Below are 18,514 nucleotides of genomic sequence, written 5' to 3'. Positions count from 1 at the left end.
CTGAGGATCGTCCCAACTTTCAGGGAAAGCACAGAGATCGACTTGCTTTATCTCTTCCATTTTGTGAATTTAAAAGGCAGTGTTGCCACACATACTGCCACCCACACGTAAGCAGGTGCATTGCGGGCTTCAGCATGATAACCGTGACAACTGAAAAAATAAGTTGCTTAAAAAATAATGTGTTTCTCATGTCAACACTAGGGCCCTGTGTAAGAAAGTGCCCTCTTTTGGCATGGTTGCCCCCACTTTTTGCTAAACTGCTGATGTGCTTTGACGGAGTGTGCCCTGGGTTCCTGCCAAACCGGTACACAGGGCCTATGTTCTTTCCCAAAAACTACATTGAAAACAAAACCCAATTGGCACTCTCTGGCCACAGGTCAGTCCCTTCTAAATGGTACCACAGGTACCAAGGGCACTGTGACCAGGAAAGGCCTCTAAGGGCTGCAGCACTTATTGTGCCACCCTTGGAGGCCCTGTACCTTTACACCCACACACTGCTGTGTGTTTTGGTGCAGAGGAAAGTGAAGAGTCGACATGGCACACATCCCTGTGTGCCATGCCTACAACCCACTGCCCTTGCATAGGTCAGCCACCCCTCTAGCTGGGCGCACTATACCAGTAGTGAGGGTACAAGTGCATGAGCCCGGTACCCCTACAGTGTCTAAGCCAATTCTTTGACATTTTAAGTGCAGTAATGCCATTAAGAGTATACGGTACTGAGAGTTTTCATTACGAACTCCACAGCACCATGATGGCTTTACTGAAAACTGGGAAGTTTGGTATCAAACTTCTCAGCACATTAAACCCACACTGATGCCAGTGTGGTATTCAATGAAAAATGCACACCTTGGGCATATTAGAGATGCCCCCTGAAAAACAACCTAACACTAGTGTCCAGGCTGAGTGGCTGCTCGCTAGCTGCCACTACCAGACATGTTTCTGGACCCATGGGTCGAGAGCCTGCTGCTCGGGGGTCTAAAAAAAATGCACATCCTGGGACGAGGTGCCACGCCTCGTCCCCCAGGATGGGCAGGGTCCACGAAGGGGAAGCTTCAACAGCTTGCCGCCTTTGAGAGCTTCCCCAGGCCTTTTGCTGCTTTCAGAAACTAGCCCCCACCAGTTCTGACCCCCAAATTGGGCGTGAGAATCAGCGGGAAAAGCAAGTAAGGAAGGGAGGTGTGCCCACCTTTGCCAAACCCACCCCTAAGGTGAGTGAGGCGAGGTGAAGCACAACTCTCAGTCCCTGCCGTCTTGCAGATTGGGGGACCTAGCCAACCAGAGTAAGGCATATGCCCCTCTCCCGCTGGAGGGTGGCATAATAGGGGGTGTACCCACCCCACGGAACGGACCCATTGGTCCCAAACTTTACCTACCTGTAAGGCCCCTAAATCTAGTATTTAGGGGCACCCCTGAACCTAGCCTTCTTAGATAAGAACCAACTAAGAAGAAAAGAAGAAGAAGGACCGAAGAAGCCATGCCAAAGCTAAAAAGAGAAGGACACCCACTGACTTGGCCCCGGCCTGTCCCCAACTCGAACCTGCAGAAGCGAAATCCCGGTGTGTCCTGCAGCCAGCTACCTCAAGAACCCCAAGGACCTGCGGTGCATTTCAAAGAAAAGACGGTCTCCCGTGAGCACCGGATTTGATCAGTCACAGACTCTGGCTCTGGCCAAATCCTCGAGTCTGCACCACTCTGTACCCAACGCCCACGGCCCAAGTTCGAGTGGCCCAACACCACAAGGTCGTCTCCCCGGAGATCCTGACCCGAGATCTGGTGATCTCTGACCTGCCTTGAATCGCCCAGCGAAGCCTGCAGCCTCTTTCTGGAGGATACCCCTGACCGCGACCGCAGCTGTAAGGAAAACCCGACGCCTAAAGACACCCCTGCACCCGAAGTCCCACGGCCTTGGGTGGCCCAATCGACAGTGTCTCAGGATCCCCAGGCATCCCAACTTACCTCTCCAACTGGTGTTCACCTCCAGAAGATCTTCATCCTAGAGCCTGCAGTCTGTGTTAAAACCGGAGAATCCCCATTGAAATCAACAGGGCACCCAACACCAAACCTGCACCCTGCACCCAGCCATCCCTGTGCGGCTGCGGGTATACTTTGGGTGCTAAAACTGACCCCCCTTTGCCCTCAGCTAAACCCCAGGAGCTTTGCTCCCACAACATTGTGGCTTGCACGTGAGCAGCCACCAACCGGAGGCCCCCTACCCCCATTGGATAACATTGGGCCTCAGCACTCTGCACCCGGCCGCCCTAATGCCGCGGAGGGTGTTTTGAGAGTGCATCCTTGACCCTGGGGGAACCCTGGTTCTAACACCAGAATACCAACTCCCACAACAATGTACTTACCTGTTAACCGATAACTTCATTTCTTTCCATAGGAATACAAGGACTGCTTTTCCTTGAAAAATGTTTGAAGTGTAGAGTTGGCTTTGTATGGAACTTCGAAAAACTGCAAAGAACGACAAATTGCTTACTTACCTTTTCTCTAAGAAAAGTCCCAGTGTGATATTTAGGTGTATCACACTGAGTAGAAAAGGTAATCCAGAAAGTAATCTGCAAAGTAATTCAAAGTAATCTAACCGAAATTTCCACTGTACAAAAAGCATTTACAAACATGTAACAAAGTCATTTTAATTCAGCTTGCTAGTCTTGTTCAACCTGCCTTGAAAATTATGAAACACTTACCTGTGCCAGGCCTGCTTGGTTCTACAAAATAAATACAACTAAATAATATTTTTATACAAATCAAATTAGTCTGAGTTCAGTCTTTGAGTGTGTGACATCATTTGCTGATTGTGTGTACAACAAATGCTTAACACTAACCTCTGATAAAGCCTTACTGCTCGCCCATACTACCACAAATATAGAGTAAGGTGCTATCTACTTTTACCTCTGCCTACCTTTGAGGTTCCACTGGACTCTGTACATACTGTACCTCATTTTGGTGTAGTATATACAGAACCAGCTTCCTACACCCGGAGTGGAATATCGGCTGGTTTGATATTTGTAGATTCAACTGGCTACCAATCAGGTCAAGTACTAGCAATCACATGCTACACACATTGTGCAGTATATAAAATCTGACATCTGCAGTTCCAGTCATACTATCATTATCACCGGGTTTACCCACTTCATTACTCTTTAGAATTTCAAAATGTGTGTCAATCAAGCAAATCAAGTCCATATTAGATGAATGGCTTATGCCCAGCGCATGTACTAAGTTACAGTGTAGCACACAAACATTACCAGCAGTGTGCAACACAAGCATCAGACACTTTTTGAATAGTTTGTGTCAAGACACTATTCTAAAGTAGAACACTAAACTTCATATTGTAACATGGCAAACCCAAAAAGTGATGAGCCATGATCCCAGATAACAGAGAAACACAAAAACATTGAAGGGGAATTTGACACATAGGGAGAAGACGTTTGCATTGTGCACATGTCAGTTTATTAAAAAAAAGTCAGTATATTTTTTCAAAAATGAAAACCTAAAAATAAAAACGACAGCTTACCTCTTCTTCGGGTTTAACTTTAAATTTCCCATCACGAACAGGAAAGCCACTGCCAAATTCCTTTGAAGCAATATCTGCTCCATATTCTACAGTGACATCTTCTTCAATGGTACTAACCAGCCGCCAGAACTCTTTCTCCACAAGCTCAGTAGGAACCATCTGTGAAATAAAAAGAGCAGCATAAACTAAAATTCTGGATGAAAGATCAGCCTAAACTAATGGACTTAACATAGTACTGAGGTTCTTGGGGAAAGCATGGAATATTGGTTAATGCCTTGTTGAAAAACTGCAGTCCACAACTTCCAAACTTGTGGTAATGATCACATTCAGCATTGTAGGAAGCTGGATCTTTATAGGATACATCAAAATAAGATATAAGGGAATCCCTGGACGGTTTACACAATATAAGTAGACCGGGTTTACAATGGCAATCCCAATGGGCTCTTCTAGGGGGTAGTGTGGCCGAGCATCATTTTTAGGTTCCCTCATCGTCTGCACTTTTCTGAATACAAGTTGTGTTCTCTTTGGTTTCTCCTGACTCATTGCTTTACATCTTTCATAGATCAATGTCCCCTGATGGAGGTCTGTAATGGACCGAAATGCATTGGGCAAGGTTCACTGAAATAATGGATTTATATTTTGGACACCCACTGAAAAATTCTTCATGATATGAATAAAGAATATCAGTGGATCAAAGAATCAATATATAGTCTCACGACTATTTCTTGTTTTGAACAAAAGGATAGTGTACTGATTTCACAAACACTGATCCTTCACGGGTTTGATGCTGTGCTCAGGGGGACGTCCCCTATTTCAGGAGACGCTACTTACAGTATATTTCGTTTACACTCTAGACCAGAGAGTGAAACCCCAGAAGCACGCCACAAAAATATCTAAACAAACAACAAGTGTTAGTGCGTGTATGAAGTTTATTTTCATTATTTGACTTTCTGATCCTGATTAGTCAGCAAATCCCTGTCCAATTTTTTTGAAGAACATCGGATTTTGGACAGGGACCAGTTTGGCTTCCGGCCTGGGCATGGGACGGAAACTGCATTGATTACCGTTCTGGACAAACTTCGAATGCGTGCCGACAGTGGATGTTCCTCTGTGTTGGTATTGTTGGACATGTCGGCAGCATTCGACACGGTTAATCACTCAGTATTGCTGGCAAGGTTAGAAGATATGGGGGTGACAGGTCACGCTTTGGAATGGCTACGGTCTTATTTGACGGATCGTCAACAGGCAGTGACATTAACACCTTTTGTTTCCTCCTGGACCCCGGTTCGCCATGGAGTACCCCAGGGTTCAGCTGTCAGCCCTATACTCTTTAACGCCTATCTGAGACCCCTGATCCCCCTAATAAAATCCTACGGGATCGAGGTGGTTAACTATGCTGACGACATCCAGCTGATGTTCTCCCTGGAGGGAGAACATGCAGTGCCCATGAATACCTTCCAGGCCTGCATGCAAAAAGTCTCAGAATGGCTGAGAGCCAATTCATTGCAGCTGAATGCCGGGAAAACGGAGGTACTACATTGCTGCGCAGCGAGACTGCCTAAACACCTCTCGGGCGAGTTCCGACTTTTGCCGGAAGACGCCCCGATACTGCCAGTAAAAACAGTCCGTAACCTGGGGGTTATGATGGACGAAGATCTCCAGCTGCAATCCCAGGCGAACAAGACCATAGGCACCTGTATTGCCCTACTCAGAGCTTTGCGCCAAATCCTCCCGCTCCTCCCTATTGAGACCAGATCTCTGGTGGTTCAGAGCGTGATCCTAAGTAGGCTCGATTACTGTAATTCACTGTTCTTGGGTGCCTCTCGGTACACTGTACAGGGACTGCAAAGAATACAGTCCGCCGCAGCCAAACTGGCCTTGGGAAGACAACGTGACTCCTCAACAACACTGGCATTGAGGGACCTTCACTGGCTCCCGATCAATAAAAGGATCGAGTTTAAATCATTGGTCATGGTGTATAGAGCCCTCCATAAAATTGGTCCTCCTCCGCTGTGCGATAGATTCTCATGGTATGAACCAAAGAGACTTCTTCGGTCCACCAGCCAAAGTCTGGCAGTGGTTACCAGAGTTAAACGCACTAAGACGGGAGGCAGGGCCTTCAGTACAGCGGCAGCCCGCCTCTGGAATCAAATCCCTCAAGATCTACGCCAAGCTACATCATTGCTGAGCTTTAGGAAGAATCTTAAAACCTGGCTTTTTGGCAGAGACTAGAGTGTAACTTTCTTGGCACAACGGCAAACGTTCCTACTGTCTCAGGTTTTCTTCTATAGTCTCTTAGCGCCAGGATGCCCGTAGGGCGACAGAAAGCGCTTTAGAAGAACTTTATACAATACAATACAATACAATACGCTGCACACCACATATCTTGAACAACTTGGCATATGATGATATTTCAAGCATGACCAAATTAAGAGCGGACATTTTTGCCTTTGCAGACGACGACGTCTCAAAAATGTATGCTCTGATACAGGAAGAAACCTCACCATCCTTAAGCACAAGGAACAAAGAAAGTAACATCAGACAGTTACTTTACTTGACAAAGAGAGAAATTAATCAACGATTACACGCCTGCACCCTCATAAAGTATCATCGTGCACAGAGAATTCCCAGAGGGTCGGGGATTGCTCTGAAACCTCTCCTTTGAAGAAACAGTCCGAAATTTGTAGAGAGATGGTACGCCATCTTAAACAAATGCTCCTTAGATCTTATCCTCTTGATAATTGAAGAACTTTCCAAAGACTTGGAAGATCTTTCAAAAGATATTACACAGATCAAATCAGAACTGACTGACATGATGGACGCTGAGGACTTCACCAAAATGTTAGAAGATATTAACGTACAACTTGATAAATACACACTTGAAATCAAGGAGAGAAAAATACGAAAATATAAACGTGACACTATTGATTACAAGTTAGGAGAAGTGTATACATGGGCTGAAGTCTATGCAAAACGCAGACGGAATCGACCCCCTGGTCGCAACACTGAAACAAACACTTCCTTTCAGAGAGTGACATCAAACCGAGACCACCTGAACGCTCAATGTCCAGACAACCTCCTGTACCAGCAAGCACAGAAATAGTACAAACACCTGGCGTCTCTTTTTCAGGAGAGGACACCAGAGACAAAGACGACCCCGGAGGAGCCAAAGAAAGAGACAAAGAGTAGGTGGAAACGAAAAATCCGCCGACAACCAGCAAACGCCAGAGAGGGGGAAAGAGAACCTAGATGTCAACAATCTTGTCATCAATATTTCTTCTTACACGTTAAGCCCTATGGAAACAAAAACTCTACAAAAATTAACATCCTTTGTACCTATGTGTCACACTAATTCATTAGAACTGGAAATCAGCCTATTCAAACTGATGCGCAATATACGTTTAAGAAACTTTTTTGAAAACATCGTTGAACCACACGAACTCAAGGAAGAAGACATATTGAAAGGATTAAAACCACAGAGTACCTTCATGGCTCCTGTAAGCCATTAAAGCTTTGACACATTTGAAACTTTAGTCAAACATGATTTACAGACTTTCAATTTTCAAAAGAAATCTAAACACCGGAATCTTGCTATAAAAGAAATGGATACACTTATGGAAATTGCCACCAATCCTACCATAATCTGCCAAAACGCAGACAAAGGAGGAGCATTAGTTATTATGGATACCGAATTCTACAGACAACAAGTATATAACCATGTGATGGACACCGAGACATACACCAAGTTGGATAATAACCCCACTGAGCAATTTTCACTAGTACTTAAGCACATCTTGAAAAGAGCGGTCGATGATGGTGTGATATCTGAGAAAGCGAACAAATATTTGTTGAAGACCAATCCCAAATCACCGATTTTATATATGCTTCCAAAAGTACATAAAAACATCCAAAGAGGAAGCCTTCATGAACCTGTTGGAAAGCTCCTTGATAAATATCTGCAACCGTTTGTGTTGAAAATGAAGACCTATGTTAGAGATACCACAGATTTCATTACTAAAATCAATGAAAGTACTTTGAATGACAATGACGAATACTGGCTATGTACAGTCGACGTGAAAGCATTATACACTTTCAATCCTCACGATTTGGGCATTGCTGCCATTGAAAACACTCTTCTGCAATCTGATTTGGAGCCTCACATGCAATGGTTTCTCATGAAACTACTTTGTTTTACACTCTACCACAGTTATTTCAAATGGGAAGATCAATGGTATCTACAGCTCACTGGCACTTCAATGGGCAATTGTGCCACGCCGTGATATGCGAATATTTTCATGGAGAAATTCGAGACAGACAACATTTTTAGCACAAACATTTGGAAAGAACACGCCATCCTATTTCTCAGGTATATTGATGACATCATCTTTATATGGAAAGGACCACAACAGGAGCTAACGAATGCTCTAGATTCTTTAAATTCTATTAACGAGCGAATACAGTTCACTTTTGAGATGCATCAACATACCATGACATTTCTTGATGTTCAGATTAGTCGCATTTCCAACAGACTTTAAACTACCATTTACAGGAAACAAACAGACAGAAATAACCTTTTACATTTCAATAGTTTTCACCAACCATCTCTAAAAAATCATTTGCCTTACTCACAACTATTACGAGTCAAGCGCATAGTATCCTATCCGGATACCTGTTCTGAACAAATCAAAATGATGTTGAAGAAATTTGCTCAACGTGGTTATCCACGACAGATTTTAGATCAAGCCAAACAACGGTGCGCATTGAAGACCCGATCAGACTTATTATCAAAAACTGTAGAACCCGTTCAACAGCGAACAGTTGTTGTATCAAAATTTTCGACCATGAGCAATCGTTTAAAAAAACCCATCATAAAACATTGGCCTATATTAGCCCTGGAACCTGATTTCAAGGGTTTATTCACTGAGAAACCTATCTTCGCATTTATGAGAGGCAAAAATTTGAAAGAACTACTTACTCAACCCACAAGCAAGACACATTCCAACATACAAATGAACTAGCCATGCTATAACTGTAGCAATTGCAATAACATCATCACTGGCGCTTACATTAACCATCCGATGAAAGGCACTAAAATCAACCTTAAAGTCAATGCGACGTGCAACACTACGTCATTTATTTACTCAAGTGCCCCAGTGGTTTTGGATATGTGGGGAAAACCGAAAGAAGAATCAAGACCAGAATATTGGAACATAAAAGTAACATTCGAACGAAGAACACAAAATCTGTGGTAGCCACATATTTTGTTGAACATCAACATAGCATCAGCCAATTAAAATTCATGATCTTGGAGACTGTTGAAGAAACTGAAAGAAGAGACGTTCATAATTTCTTACTCCAAAGGGAAAACCATTGGATTAAGTTCCTGAATTCCACGAAGCCTCATGGACTCAACGATTGAATGGCGTTTCTATGTTACCTGTAACCCTCATTTCTCTTTGTACTAGGTTTGAGAGCCTTTTGTTCAACTTGACATTCCACTTCATCATTCTTAATTTTGGGTTTACTTTAACGTTTTCACTCATACATTTACCTTTTACCGCATATTATTTTATCTCATGCATGTTTCCTGATTTCATCTCAGTTTTTTTCAGCAACTTTTTCTATTGATGTTCTATCTCTTTTGTTGATTTATGTTTTGGCTATTTGATTTTTTGCACTTGATCTTGTGCCCATCTGTTGGATTACTTGTTTCGCCTATCTCATATTTTTCAGCCGGTTTACCCGACCGCATGCACTGGTCTGGCGAGACTTATTTAGAGGGCTCCTAAAAGTGCTACCAGGCCAGCCTAGAGCTACAGTGCATGTGCGCGCCGCGCTTTACCGCAATTACTTTCACTTTCGCGGCCGCTTTGCATAGCCAATAGGTCTCGCTTTTGGGACCTTATAAGTATTTAGTCATGCAACTGTTGCATGGCTAAACACTTATAAGGTCCCAAAGGCGAGACCTATTGGCTATGCCAATGCTGGTTATCTCTTCCTGTCCTCTTTCACTCACTATGTCACGGTTTTCAAAAGGCGAAGCCGTTCCTCGTCCTCGTTTCTCTACGCGGTGAACTTGGTAACAACCCAGCGCATGTTTTCACTTATGAGTACACAGAAGGTAAATGCTACTTACCAGTATGCATCTGTTCTTGGCATGTAGAGCTGCTGCAGTCACATTATTGCATTAGATCGCCGCCAAGTGTTGGGTCCGGATGTTGCACGTTGTTGTCTTGGAAGAGTCTTCGAGATCTCACGAGATAGGTGACTCCTCCCCTGGACTACAGTGCGCAGGGACAGCTCCTCCATCGTCAGATTGTTTTTTCGCCATTGTGGCAAAGATGGAGGATAGTAATAGAAAGAAAGGTGTCCATGTAAATGTATCTAAATAAGATAATACTGCAACTGTGCCCGGCACCAGGGAGGAGGGTGGGCATGTGACTGCAGCAGCTCTACATGCCAAGAACAGATGCATACTGGTAAGTAGCATTTACCGTTCGAGGCATATGAGCTGCTGCAGTCACATTATTGCATAGACTGTATAGCAGTTCCTCCTCTAGTGGTGGTTACCGGTGACAGTTGCAGTAGTTTGGAAAAGTGTTTTAAGGACAGCCTGACCTACAGAAGCTTGTTGTTTGGCTTGCACATCAACACAATAGTGTTTAGTGAAAGTATGTATGGTAGACCATGTAGCTGCCTTACAAATGTGTTCTAAGGGGATATTCCCTAGAAAAGCCATGGATGCCCCTATTTTGCGCGTGGAATGTGCTCTTGGGGGAATAGTTAATGTGCGTTTAGCTTTTTGATAACATATTTGTATGCACTTAACTATCCATCTGGCTATCCCTGCCTTTGAGATAGGGTTACCCTTATGAGGTTGACAGAAAGACACAAACAACTGTTTTGTCTTTCGAAATGGTTTAGTTCCGTCTATGTAGTAGAGTAGGGCCCTTCTGACATCCAGTGTGTGGAGTGCCCTTTCAGCTACTGACTGTGGTTTTTGAAAAAAGACAGGTAACTCAATTGATTGGTTAATGTGAAAACTAGTTATGACCTTTGGTAAGAATTTAGGGTTTGTCCTGAGAACTACCTTATTTTGGTGTATTTGCATGAAAAGTTCTTGAATTGTCAGTGCCTGCAATACACTTACTCTTCTGAGTGAAGTAATTGCTATTAGAAATGCCACCTTCCATGTTAGGAACTGTAATTCGCAAGAATGTAGAGGCTCAAAAGGTGGGCCCATAAGTCTAGTAAGTACAATGTTAAGATTCCAGACTGGAGAATGTGGAGCTCTTGGAGGGATTACTCTTTTGAGCCCTTCCATAAACGCCTTAATAGGTGGTATGCGGAAGAGAGACACGTGTTGTCTGTTTTGAAGGTATGCTGCAATAGCAGCTAGGTGTAATCTTATAGATGAGTATGCTAGATTACATCTTTGTAAATGTAGCAGATAACAAATTATGTTTTGGACATAAGCGTCTAGAGGATTGATTTGATTATTTTGGCAGTAAATAACAAATCTTTTCCATTTGTTTGCGTAACAGGCTCTGGTAGTGGGACGCCTTGCCTCTTTGATGATATTCATACAATCAGGAGGCAGGTTAAGGTATCCGAATTCTAAGACTTCAGGAGCCAGATTGCTAGGTTAATTTGATTGGGGTCTGGGTGTTGTATCTCTCCATGGTTCTGTGTGAGCTGTTTTGGAGAGAGGTGTAGTCGTTGATGAGGGACGACAGAGTTCTAGGAGTGTTGTGTACCATGGTTGTCGTGCCCATGTGGGAGCAACCAGGATCATCGTAAGTGTTTGTTGCTTTAGTTTGCGTACCACTAATGGAATGAGTGGGGTTGGCGGAAAAGCGTATGCAAATCTGCCTGACCAGTTCATCCATATTGCATTGCCCTTCGACTGCGGGTGTGGGAACCTGGCGGCGAAGGATGGGCATTTTGCGTTTTCTTTTGTGGCGAACAGATCTATGTCTGGGTGTCCCCATGCTTGAAAGAACAGGAGTAGGACTTCTGGGTGAAGTTCCCATTCGTGGATCTGTTGACTGTGTCTGCTCAATAGGTCTGCAATCTGGTTGTTTACTCCTGGGAGATGTTCTGCTAGAAGATGAATGTTTTGTGGAATGGCCCATCTCTATATGCTTTGCGCTAGGCGTGAAAGCTGCAGAGAGTGTGTCCCCCCCCCCTGTTTCTGTATGTAGAACATTGCTGTCATATTGTCCGTCTGGACTAGCACAGTCTTGTTGGCTATGTGTTTTTGAAAAGCCTTCATTGCCTGAAATATTGCCAGTAATTCTAGGTAGTTTATGTGGTGTATCTTTTGGTGCGGTGTCCATAGACCGTGCACTGTATGTTGAAGTAGATGGGCTCCCCACCCTGTGAGTGATGCGTCTGTTGTCAACACTACCGGTGGAACTGGCTCTTGGAACAGTCGTCCTTTTGAAAGATTTTGTGTTCCACCACTGCAGAGAGCGATGGGTACGACTGTCCTTTAGTTTCCCATGAGCCTGGTTCCATTGTGTTGCTAAGCATTCTTGTAAGGGACGCATTTGTAGCCGAGCATGTGGGACTATGAATATGCAAGATGCCATCATGCCTATGAGTTGCATAAACACTCTTGCTGTCAAGAGAGTCTGAGGTTGGAATTTTTGGATCATTGCTTGAATGTTCTGTATCCTGGCTGGAGCTGGGTAAGCCTTTGCTACTGTGGAGTCTATTGTTGCTCCCAGATTGTGGTCACAGTGTGCTGCAGACATTGGTGATGTGATTTGGCCTTTATCAGCCAATCGTCTAGATATGGAAACACATGAATATGTTGTCTCCGTAGATGTGCTGCCACTACTGCTAAGCATTTTGTGAACACCCTTGGTGCTGTTGTTACCCCGAAGGGTAGGACTTTGAATTGGTAGTGCTGTCCCTGCACTACGAATCTGAGGTATTTCCGGTGTGCGGGATGAATGGGTATATGAAAGTATGCGTGTTTGAGATCGAGCGTGGCGAGAAAATCGCCATGCTGTAGTAGTGGTAGTACTTGTTGGAGTGTGATCATGTGAAAATGATCGGAGTGTATATAGTGATTGAGGGGACGAAGGTCTAGAATGGGCCTGAGGGAGCAGTCTTTTTTGGGGATTAGGAAATAGAGGGAGTAAACTCCCTTTCCTTGTTGCTGCAGAGGAACTGGTTCTATAGCGTGCTTTTGTAGCATTGCTAAGACCTTTTGTTGCAATAGTATGGTATGTTCCTCTGACATTGGTCTGTGTTTGGGTGGTATGTTGGGTGGGGTAGATGCAAGTTCTAGACAGTAACCAGAATGGATAATTTGCTTCACCCACCTGTCTGTTGTGATGGATTCCCAGACAGGTAGGAACTGTGATAATCTGCCTCCGACTGGTGTGAAGTGGTCTGGAGGCAGGTGTAGGAGGTCACTGTTTAGGAGTGGTGGAGGTATGGTTGTTGTTGTTACCTCTACCTCTGCCTTTAGAATTGTTTCCTGTATAGCCTCCTCTGCCTTTTTGAAATGTGTTTGGAGAGGTAGTTTGGAAAGGTTGAGAGGTTTGTGTGTTATTCCCTCTCCCTGTACCTCTATCGGAGGATTTACGAAAGGAACGTTTGGATTGGTAAGACTGCAGTGCACCCATAGATTTAGCTGTGTCAGTGCCCTTTTTCATTTTGTCTAGTAGGACATCTGTTTCAGGCCCGAACAGGAAATCTTGGTTAAGGGGTTGATTGAGAATAGTGGTTTGCACCTCAGGTTTGAAACCTGAAATGCGAAGCCAGGCGTGTCTTCTTAACATTACGCTTGTATTGACTGTTCTAGAGGCTGTGTCCGCTGCATCTAGAGCACACTTTATCAAGGCATTAGTGATGAACTTTCCTTCTTGGATAAGATCAGTTGCCTGTTGTTTATAGGGGTCAGGGAGAGGTTGTAGCAGCTCCTCTAGTTTGTCATAGTGTGCCCTGTCATATCTAGCTAACAATGCTTGTGTGTTAGCTATTCTCCAGGTGTTGGCTGCTTGTGAAGCCACCCTTTTCCCTGATGCCTCTAGTAGTTTGGACTCTTTCTGGTGGTGCGGCATCGCCAGTGGTTTGTGAGTTTGCCCTCTTTCGTGCGTTGGCAACTACTAAAGAGTCCAGCTGTAGTTGACCCTTGATGTATGTAGGGTCGGAGGGTGCTGCTCTATATTTCTTTTCCAGTCTAGGGTTGAGTATCCTAGCCCTAATGGGGTCTTTGAATATTTCTGGTGCATGTTTTAGAACCCCTTTGAGCATGGGTAAAGTGCGGACACTTCTTTCTGTGGTTGGGAAGGTGTCCAGCAAGAAATCCTCTTCCAGAGGGTCAGCATGCATATCTACCCCGTGGAAGCTAGCAGCCCTGTCCACTAACTGATGAAATGCAATGGTGTCATCAGGAGGGGATGGTTTTGAAGGGTATGGTGTGGGGTCTAGAAGAGGTGTGTTATTGTCTGGCGAATATGGGTTTCCCCATGTGTCCAGGTTGGGATTTGGGTCATCAGGATCGTCATAAGGGTCCTGTGGATCATTATCTATGTTGTCATCTGGGTCCCCAACAGGCTGTGAAAGCATGGGGGGGTGTGTATGGCACATAAGGCAGAACAGGCGAGAGAGGAGGAGGGGTGACAGGCCTAATAGGAGAAGTAGCAATGTCTTTCCTTTTTAGAGGAATAGGAGAGGGTAATGCAGGATGAATTTTCCTCTTGTGAAGCACCACATGACCTGTGTTGGGGTCTATGATGATTCTTTTCTGTTTTGGATCGACAGGATCCGGAAAAAACAGCTCCTCTGTATTTGGTGGTTTCGGCACCGAAGATTTTTGGTGTTTTTTGCTGGGAGTCGAAGGATTTGTAGGCTTCGGCTTCGACTTATTTGGCTCGGGAACCTTGTTCTTGTTCGGTTCGGGAGCTTTCTTGACTTAGACGTCCTTTTTCGGATCGACCGTTTTCTTGGGTTCGATCTGTTTTTTAGGCTCGGTGACCTTTTTGGAGTAGTTAGTCTTTTTCGGGTCGATTAACTTTTTCGGGTCGATATTTTTCTTGGGATCGACCTTTTTCGTCTCGAGAAGCTTCGGCTCGACGTTTTTGGGAACGGTCGAGTATTTCGGAGCCGGATGTGTTTTTCTCGGCGCCGAGGGCATTTTGGGTGTAGGGAGATTCGGTTTGCTCGGTCCCGAGCTACCGGAAGGCTTTTCTGTTATCTTCGGAGCCGGGCCAGAGGGTGGGGCTTCCGAAGGGATGTTTCGATCGTGACGAAGGCCTTGTGGCGATGTCTTGACCAGAGCCTTATGTGGGGTGATTGGGACAGAGGCATCGGTACTCACGTGCTGCCCCAATGGGATTGGGTCATCTGAGTCCGATTCTTCGACTGTGACGAGCTGTAGATCGTCCGAGTCCTCGGCATCCGAGGGGTCGAAGATATCGTCCGGTTCCGGTGCCGCTGCATCGCTTGTCGATGGGCCCTTCGGTTCCCGATTGTCTTTTTGGAACGGAAGAGTGCGCAGGCTGAGCAGTCTTCTTCTCTATGCTCCGGAGATAGGCATCTGTTGCACACCGGGTGATGATCCGTGTGTGGGTATTTAGCACCACACTGGGGGCATTTTTTGAAGGGGGTCCTTTCCATGGGCACGAGGCCCGGGTGGCGTCGATAGGCCCGGAGGCCTGCGTCGATGGAAATATGAGAAATAAAGTCTCGTAAAGTTCTAGGGTATCGACCGGAGAGCAATCCCGTCGAGATACTTGGATTTGCTGTGAAGAAAGTTGAAAACTTCGGAGTCGAAGTTGGCGTCGCAGAAGTACATCCGAACCCGATGGCGGAAAAAAACAATCCGACGATGGAGGAGCTGTCCATGCGCACTGTAGTCCAGGGGAGGAGTCACCTATCTCGTGAGATCTCGAAGACTCTTCCAAGACAACAACGTGCAACATCCGGACCCAACACTAGGCGGCGATCTAATGCAATAATGTGACTGCAGCAGCTCATATGCATTTCTTTTACCGCTCATCCTATTTTTTACTAATGGCACACACTTTACTTCATGATTAGCATTTGCTCGGTAGTTCTTCATGCGCATTTCGTTTCACCGGATCTTTGTTTCCTCATTTCACCGATCATATTCACGCCGTTTTCATCCTGTCATGGGGCACGGTTTCTTTTGGATATTAACGCACACATTATTTACCACTACGTTTTTCGTGTCAACTTCACACTCCGCTTATGATTATGAAGCACTTTATTCTGTTTTGAAGCACATCACTTTCTCTCGATATTGATACGTAGCATTAATACACGTATTGCTTTGCGTTCTGCATCATTTTTAGGTTCCCTCATCGTCTGCACTTTTCTGTAATCATTTATACAGGTCGTGTTCTCTTTGGTTTCCTGCTGACTCATTGCTTTACATCTTTCATAGATCTATGTCCCCTGATGAAGGTCTGTAATGGACCGAAATGCATTGGGCAAGGTTCACTGAAATAATGGATTTATATTTTGGACACCCACTGAAAAATTCTTCAGGATATGAACAAAGAATATCAGTGGATCAAAGAATCAATATATAGTCTCACGACTATTTCTTGTTCCAAATAAAAGGATAGTGTACTGATTTCTCAAACACTGATCCCTCACGGGTTTGATGCTGGGCTCAGGGGGACGTCCCCTATTTCAGGAGACGCTACTTACAGTATATTTCGTTTACACTCTAGACCAAAGAGTGAAACCCCAGAAGCACGCCACAAAAATTCAAAACAAACAACAAGTGTTAGTGCGCATATGAACTTTATTTTCAGTGTAGGGTAGTAGCCAATGGGCTACTGACCCTTGGTGGCACTACGTCCCCTATATGACCACTTCCTGTGGGAAGTAGCCCTAACTCTGTCCCAGAATCTTTAAGTACGCCATCGCAAAGATATCTACTTCTGAAACGTCGTGTCCACCTCAGTTTAGCCTGCCTTAGGGGGGTACTAGCCTGGAGGTGACATGCCTACCTGACTAGCACATTTTTCCACCTGTCCAGGTGGCAAATGAGCTCAGGACAAAGGGGGTCGGCTTCCTCTCCAGTGAGGGGAGCCAGATTTGCATGTCAAAGGTGGCAGCTCTTTGATGCTTGCTGGCCTAGGCAGGCTAATCAGCAGGTTATCCTGTGAGAGGGGGTGTGACACCCTCTTCAAGGACAGGCTTTTGTCCTGGGTCTCCTAAGAGCAGAAGGCTCTCACCCCAGGAGGTCAGAACAGTGTCTCAGGTGGTAGGCTGGCAGAATCCAGTCAGCAAGCACGCCAGAGGCTGGTAGGTTTTCAGGGGGTACCTCTAAGGTTCCCTCTATGTGCATGTATTGGTAAATCCAACTCAGTGTGGGTTTACCAATACGAGATCTTTAATACCAAACATCCCTATTTTCAGTGAAACCATCATGTTGCTGAGGGACTCGTTTTCACCAGTGTCCAGCACGTTCTAAAATGGCTTCCCTGTTCACTTGCACTGATTGTAATGGAATTGACCAGCACAGCGGCATTATCTGCTCACACAGGTATGCCCTCACAAGTAATACCAAGCACCCTGCCTTAGGGCTGCAAGGCCTGCTGCAGGGTGGCTTACAAGTACTACATGCAGTGTTAGTGGTGCATGGCACACAGGGATGTGTGTCAAGTAATGTTTTCACTTTTGTCTGCACCAGAACACGCAGCCTGGGATAGCAGCCCTGCATGAGTTTGGCGAGGGGTCCCTTAGAGTGGCACAATTCTTGCTGCAGCCCTTGGGGGACCCTCTTTAGTACCTCAGGCCCTAGGTACCCACTGGAAGAACAATTGTACAGTATTGGGAACGAGATCAGGCACTGGGGACCTGGTTAACAGGAACCCAGAGCACGTCTAGTCGAAATCCCATCATTTACCAGGCAAAAAGTCAGGGTGACCAGGTCTAAAAGGAGTACTTTCCTGCAGGCATGTTTTGCAGAAGTATTTAAAATATACTGGAAGGCTGCATAAGAAACAAACACTGAAAAGTTATACAAGCTGCAAGACAAAAAAAGCAAACAAAAACACTGTGCCATAAAAGTGAGAATTTGCTTGGTTTACTGCAGCCGCCTTTTTTTATATCACAGGACAGAAGAAGATTAAGCTCCGGGAAAGTCAAAGGCGAAGAAAAACAAAAGGGTAGAATTCCCTACCTCAGCACTAGAAAGACTTCTTTGAATAAAAACTAGGCTTGAAGACTTTGAAAAAAGTCTTCTATTCCATTTGCAGGAATGCAGTTTAAAGAAAAATTTGATACCCACACAGCAAGGTGGTTTGAAATAGTAATTCAATGGTAGACTACAGTTTCACATTTTAGCCTATAGTTTGGAAGTCAGAGCTTAATCCAAGGATCTGCACATGCTTTGTTGACTTCTGAACAGCCTTCGATACAGTGGACAAGGATCACCTTTGAAGTAAACTAGTTGACTGAGGAATACCACTTGGTCTAATCTCACTAGTATGACAATTGTATACATCAAACAAGCATTTGCAATGCAATAGGTCTCGCATTTACACAAGTTTGAGCTATTAACATTGAAAATAACAATGCCTTTTATTTTTGTTTTTAAAACATAAATAAAAGGCATTGTCATTTACAATGCCAATAGCTTAAACTCGTGTAAATGCCAGACCTATTGCATTGCAAATGCTTGTTTTAAGTAAGAGAGATCGTTTCTTGCAGAATAATCCAGGGTCCTGGTTAAATAACATTTTGTATAAGAGAGGAACAGAGCTTGGATGCTCTTTGGCCTTGTTTTTGCCTGCATTAAGAATATTTGAGCGTCGTAGACGTAGGAGTACTCCATGGATTCTTTGTCAATCCAGCTGTGCAAAGACAAGTCACAGAAGGTTTCAACCTGAACTTTCTGGATCAGCCCTTACTCGGGCCGCACAGTTGGAAATGGGTCAGATAGTGACTATTCTTAGACGAGCGATAATAAATTCCTCTATTCATGCTTGCAGG

General features: G+C 44.7%; 1 protein-coding gene across 6 annotated transcripts in view; it reads right to left on the bottom strand.

Annotated features, from left to right (window-relative positions):
- The window catches only part of KDM5B (lysine demethylase 5B), an 897,967-nt gene that overhangs the window by 658,830 nt on the left and 220,623 nt on the right, over positions 1-18,514 (bottom strand). For all 6 annotated transcript variants that reach the window (XM_085600396.1, XM_085600377.1, XM_085600387.1 and 3 more), the window contains one exon: positions 3,524-3,682. In XM_085600396.1, the coding sequence (XP_085456522.1) occupies positions 3,524-3,682 (159 nt within the window). The remainder of the gene's footprint in view (positions 1-3,523; positions 3,683-18,514) is intronic.

This window comes from Triturus cristatus, chromosome 1_2 (genome assembly GCF_964204655.1).
Source record: "Triturus cristatus chromosome 1_2, aTriCri1.1, whole genome shotgun sequence".
In the NCBI taxonomy this organism is placed as follows: domain Eukaryota; kingdom Metazoa; phylum Chordata; class Amphibia; order Caudata; family Salamandridae; genus Triturus; species Triturus cristatus.
The sequence above is the reverse complement of the archived record's forward strand: the minus strand, read 5'-3'. Positions and strand labels throughout refer to the sequence as shown.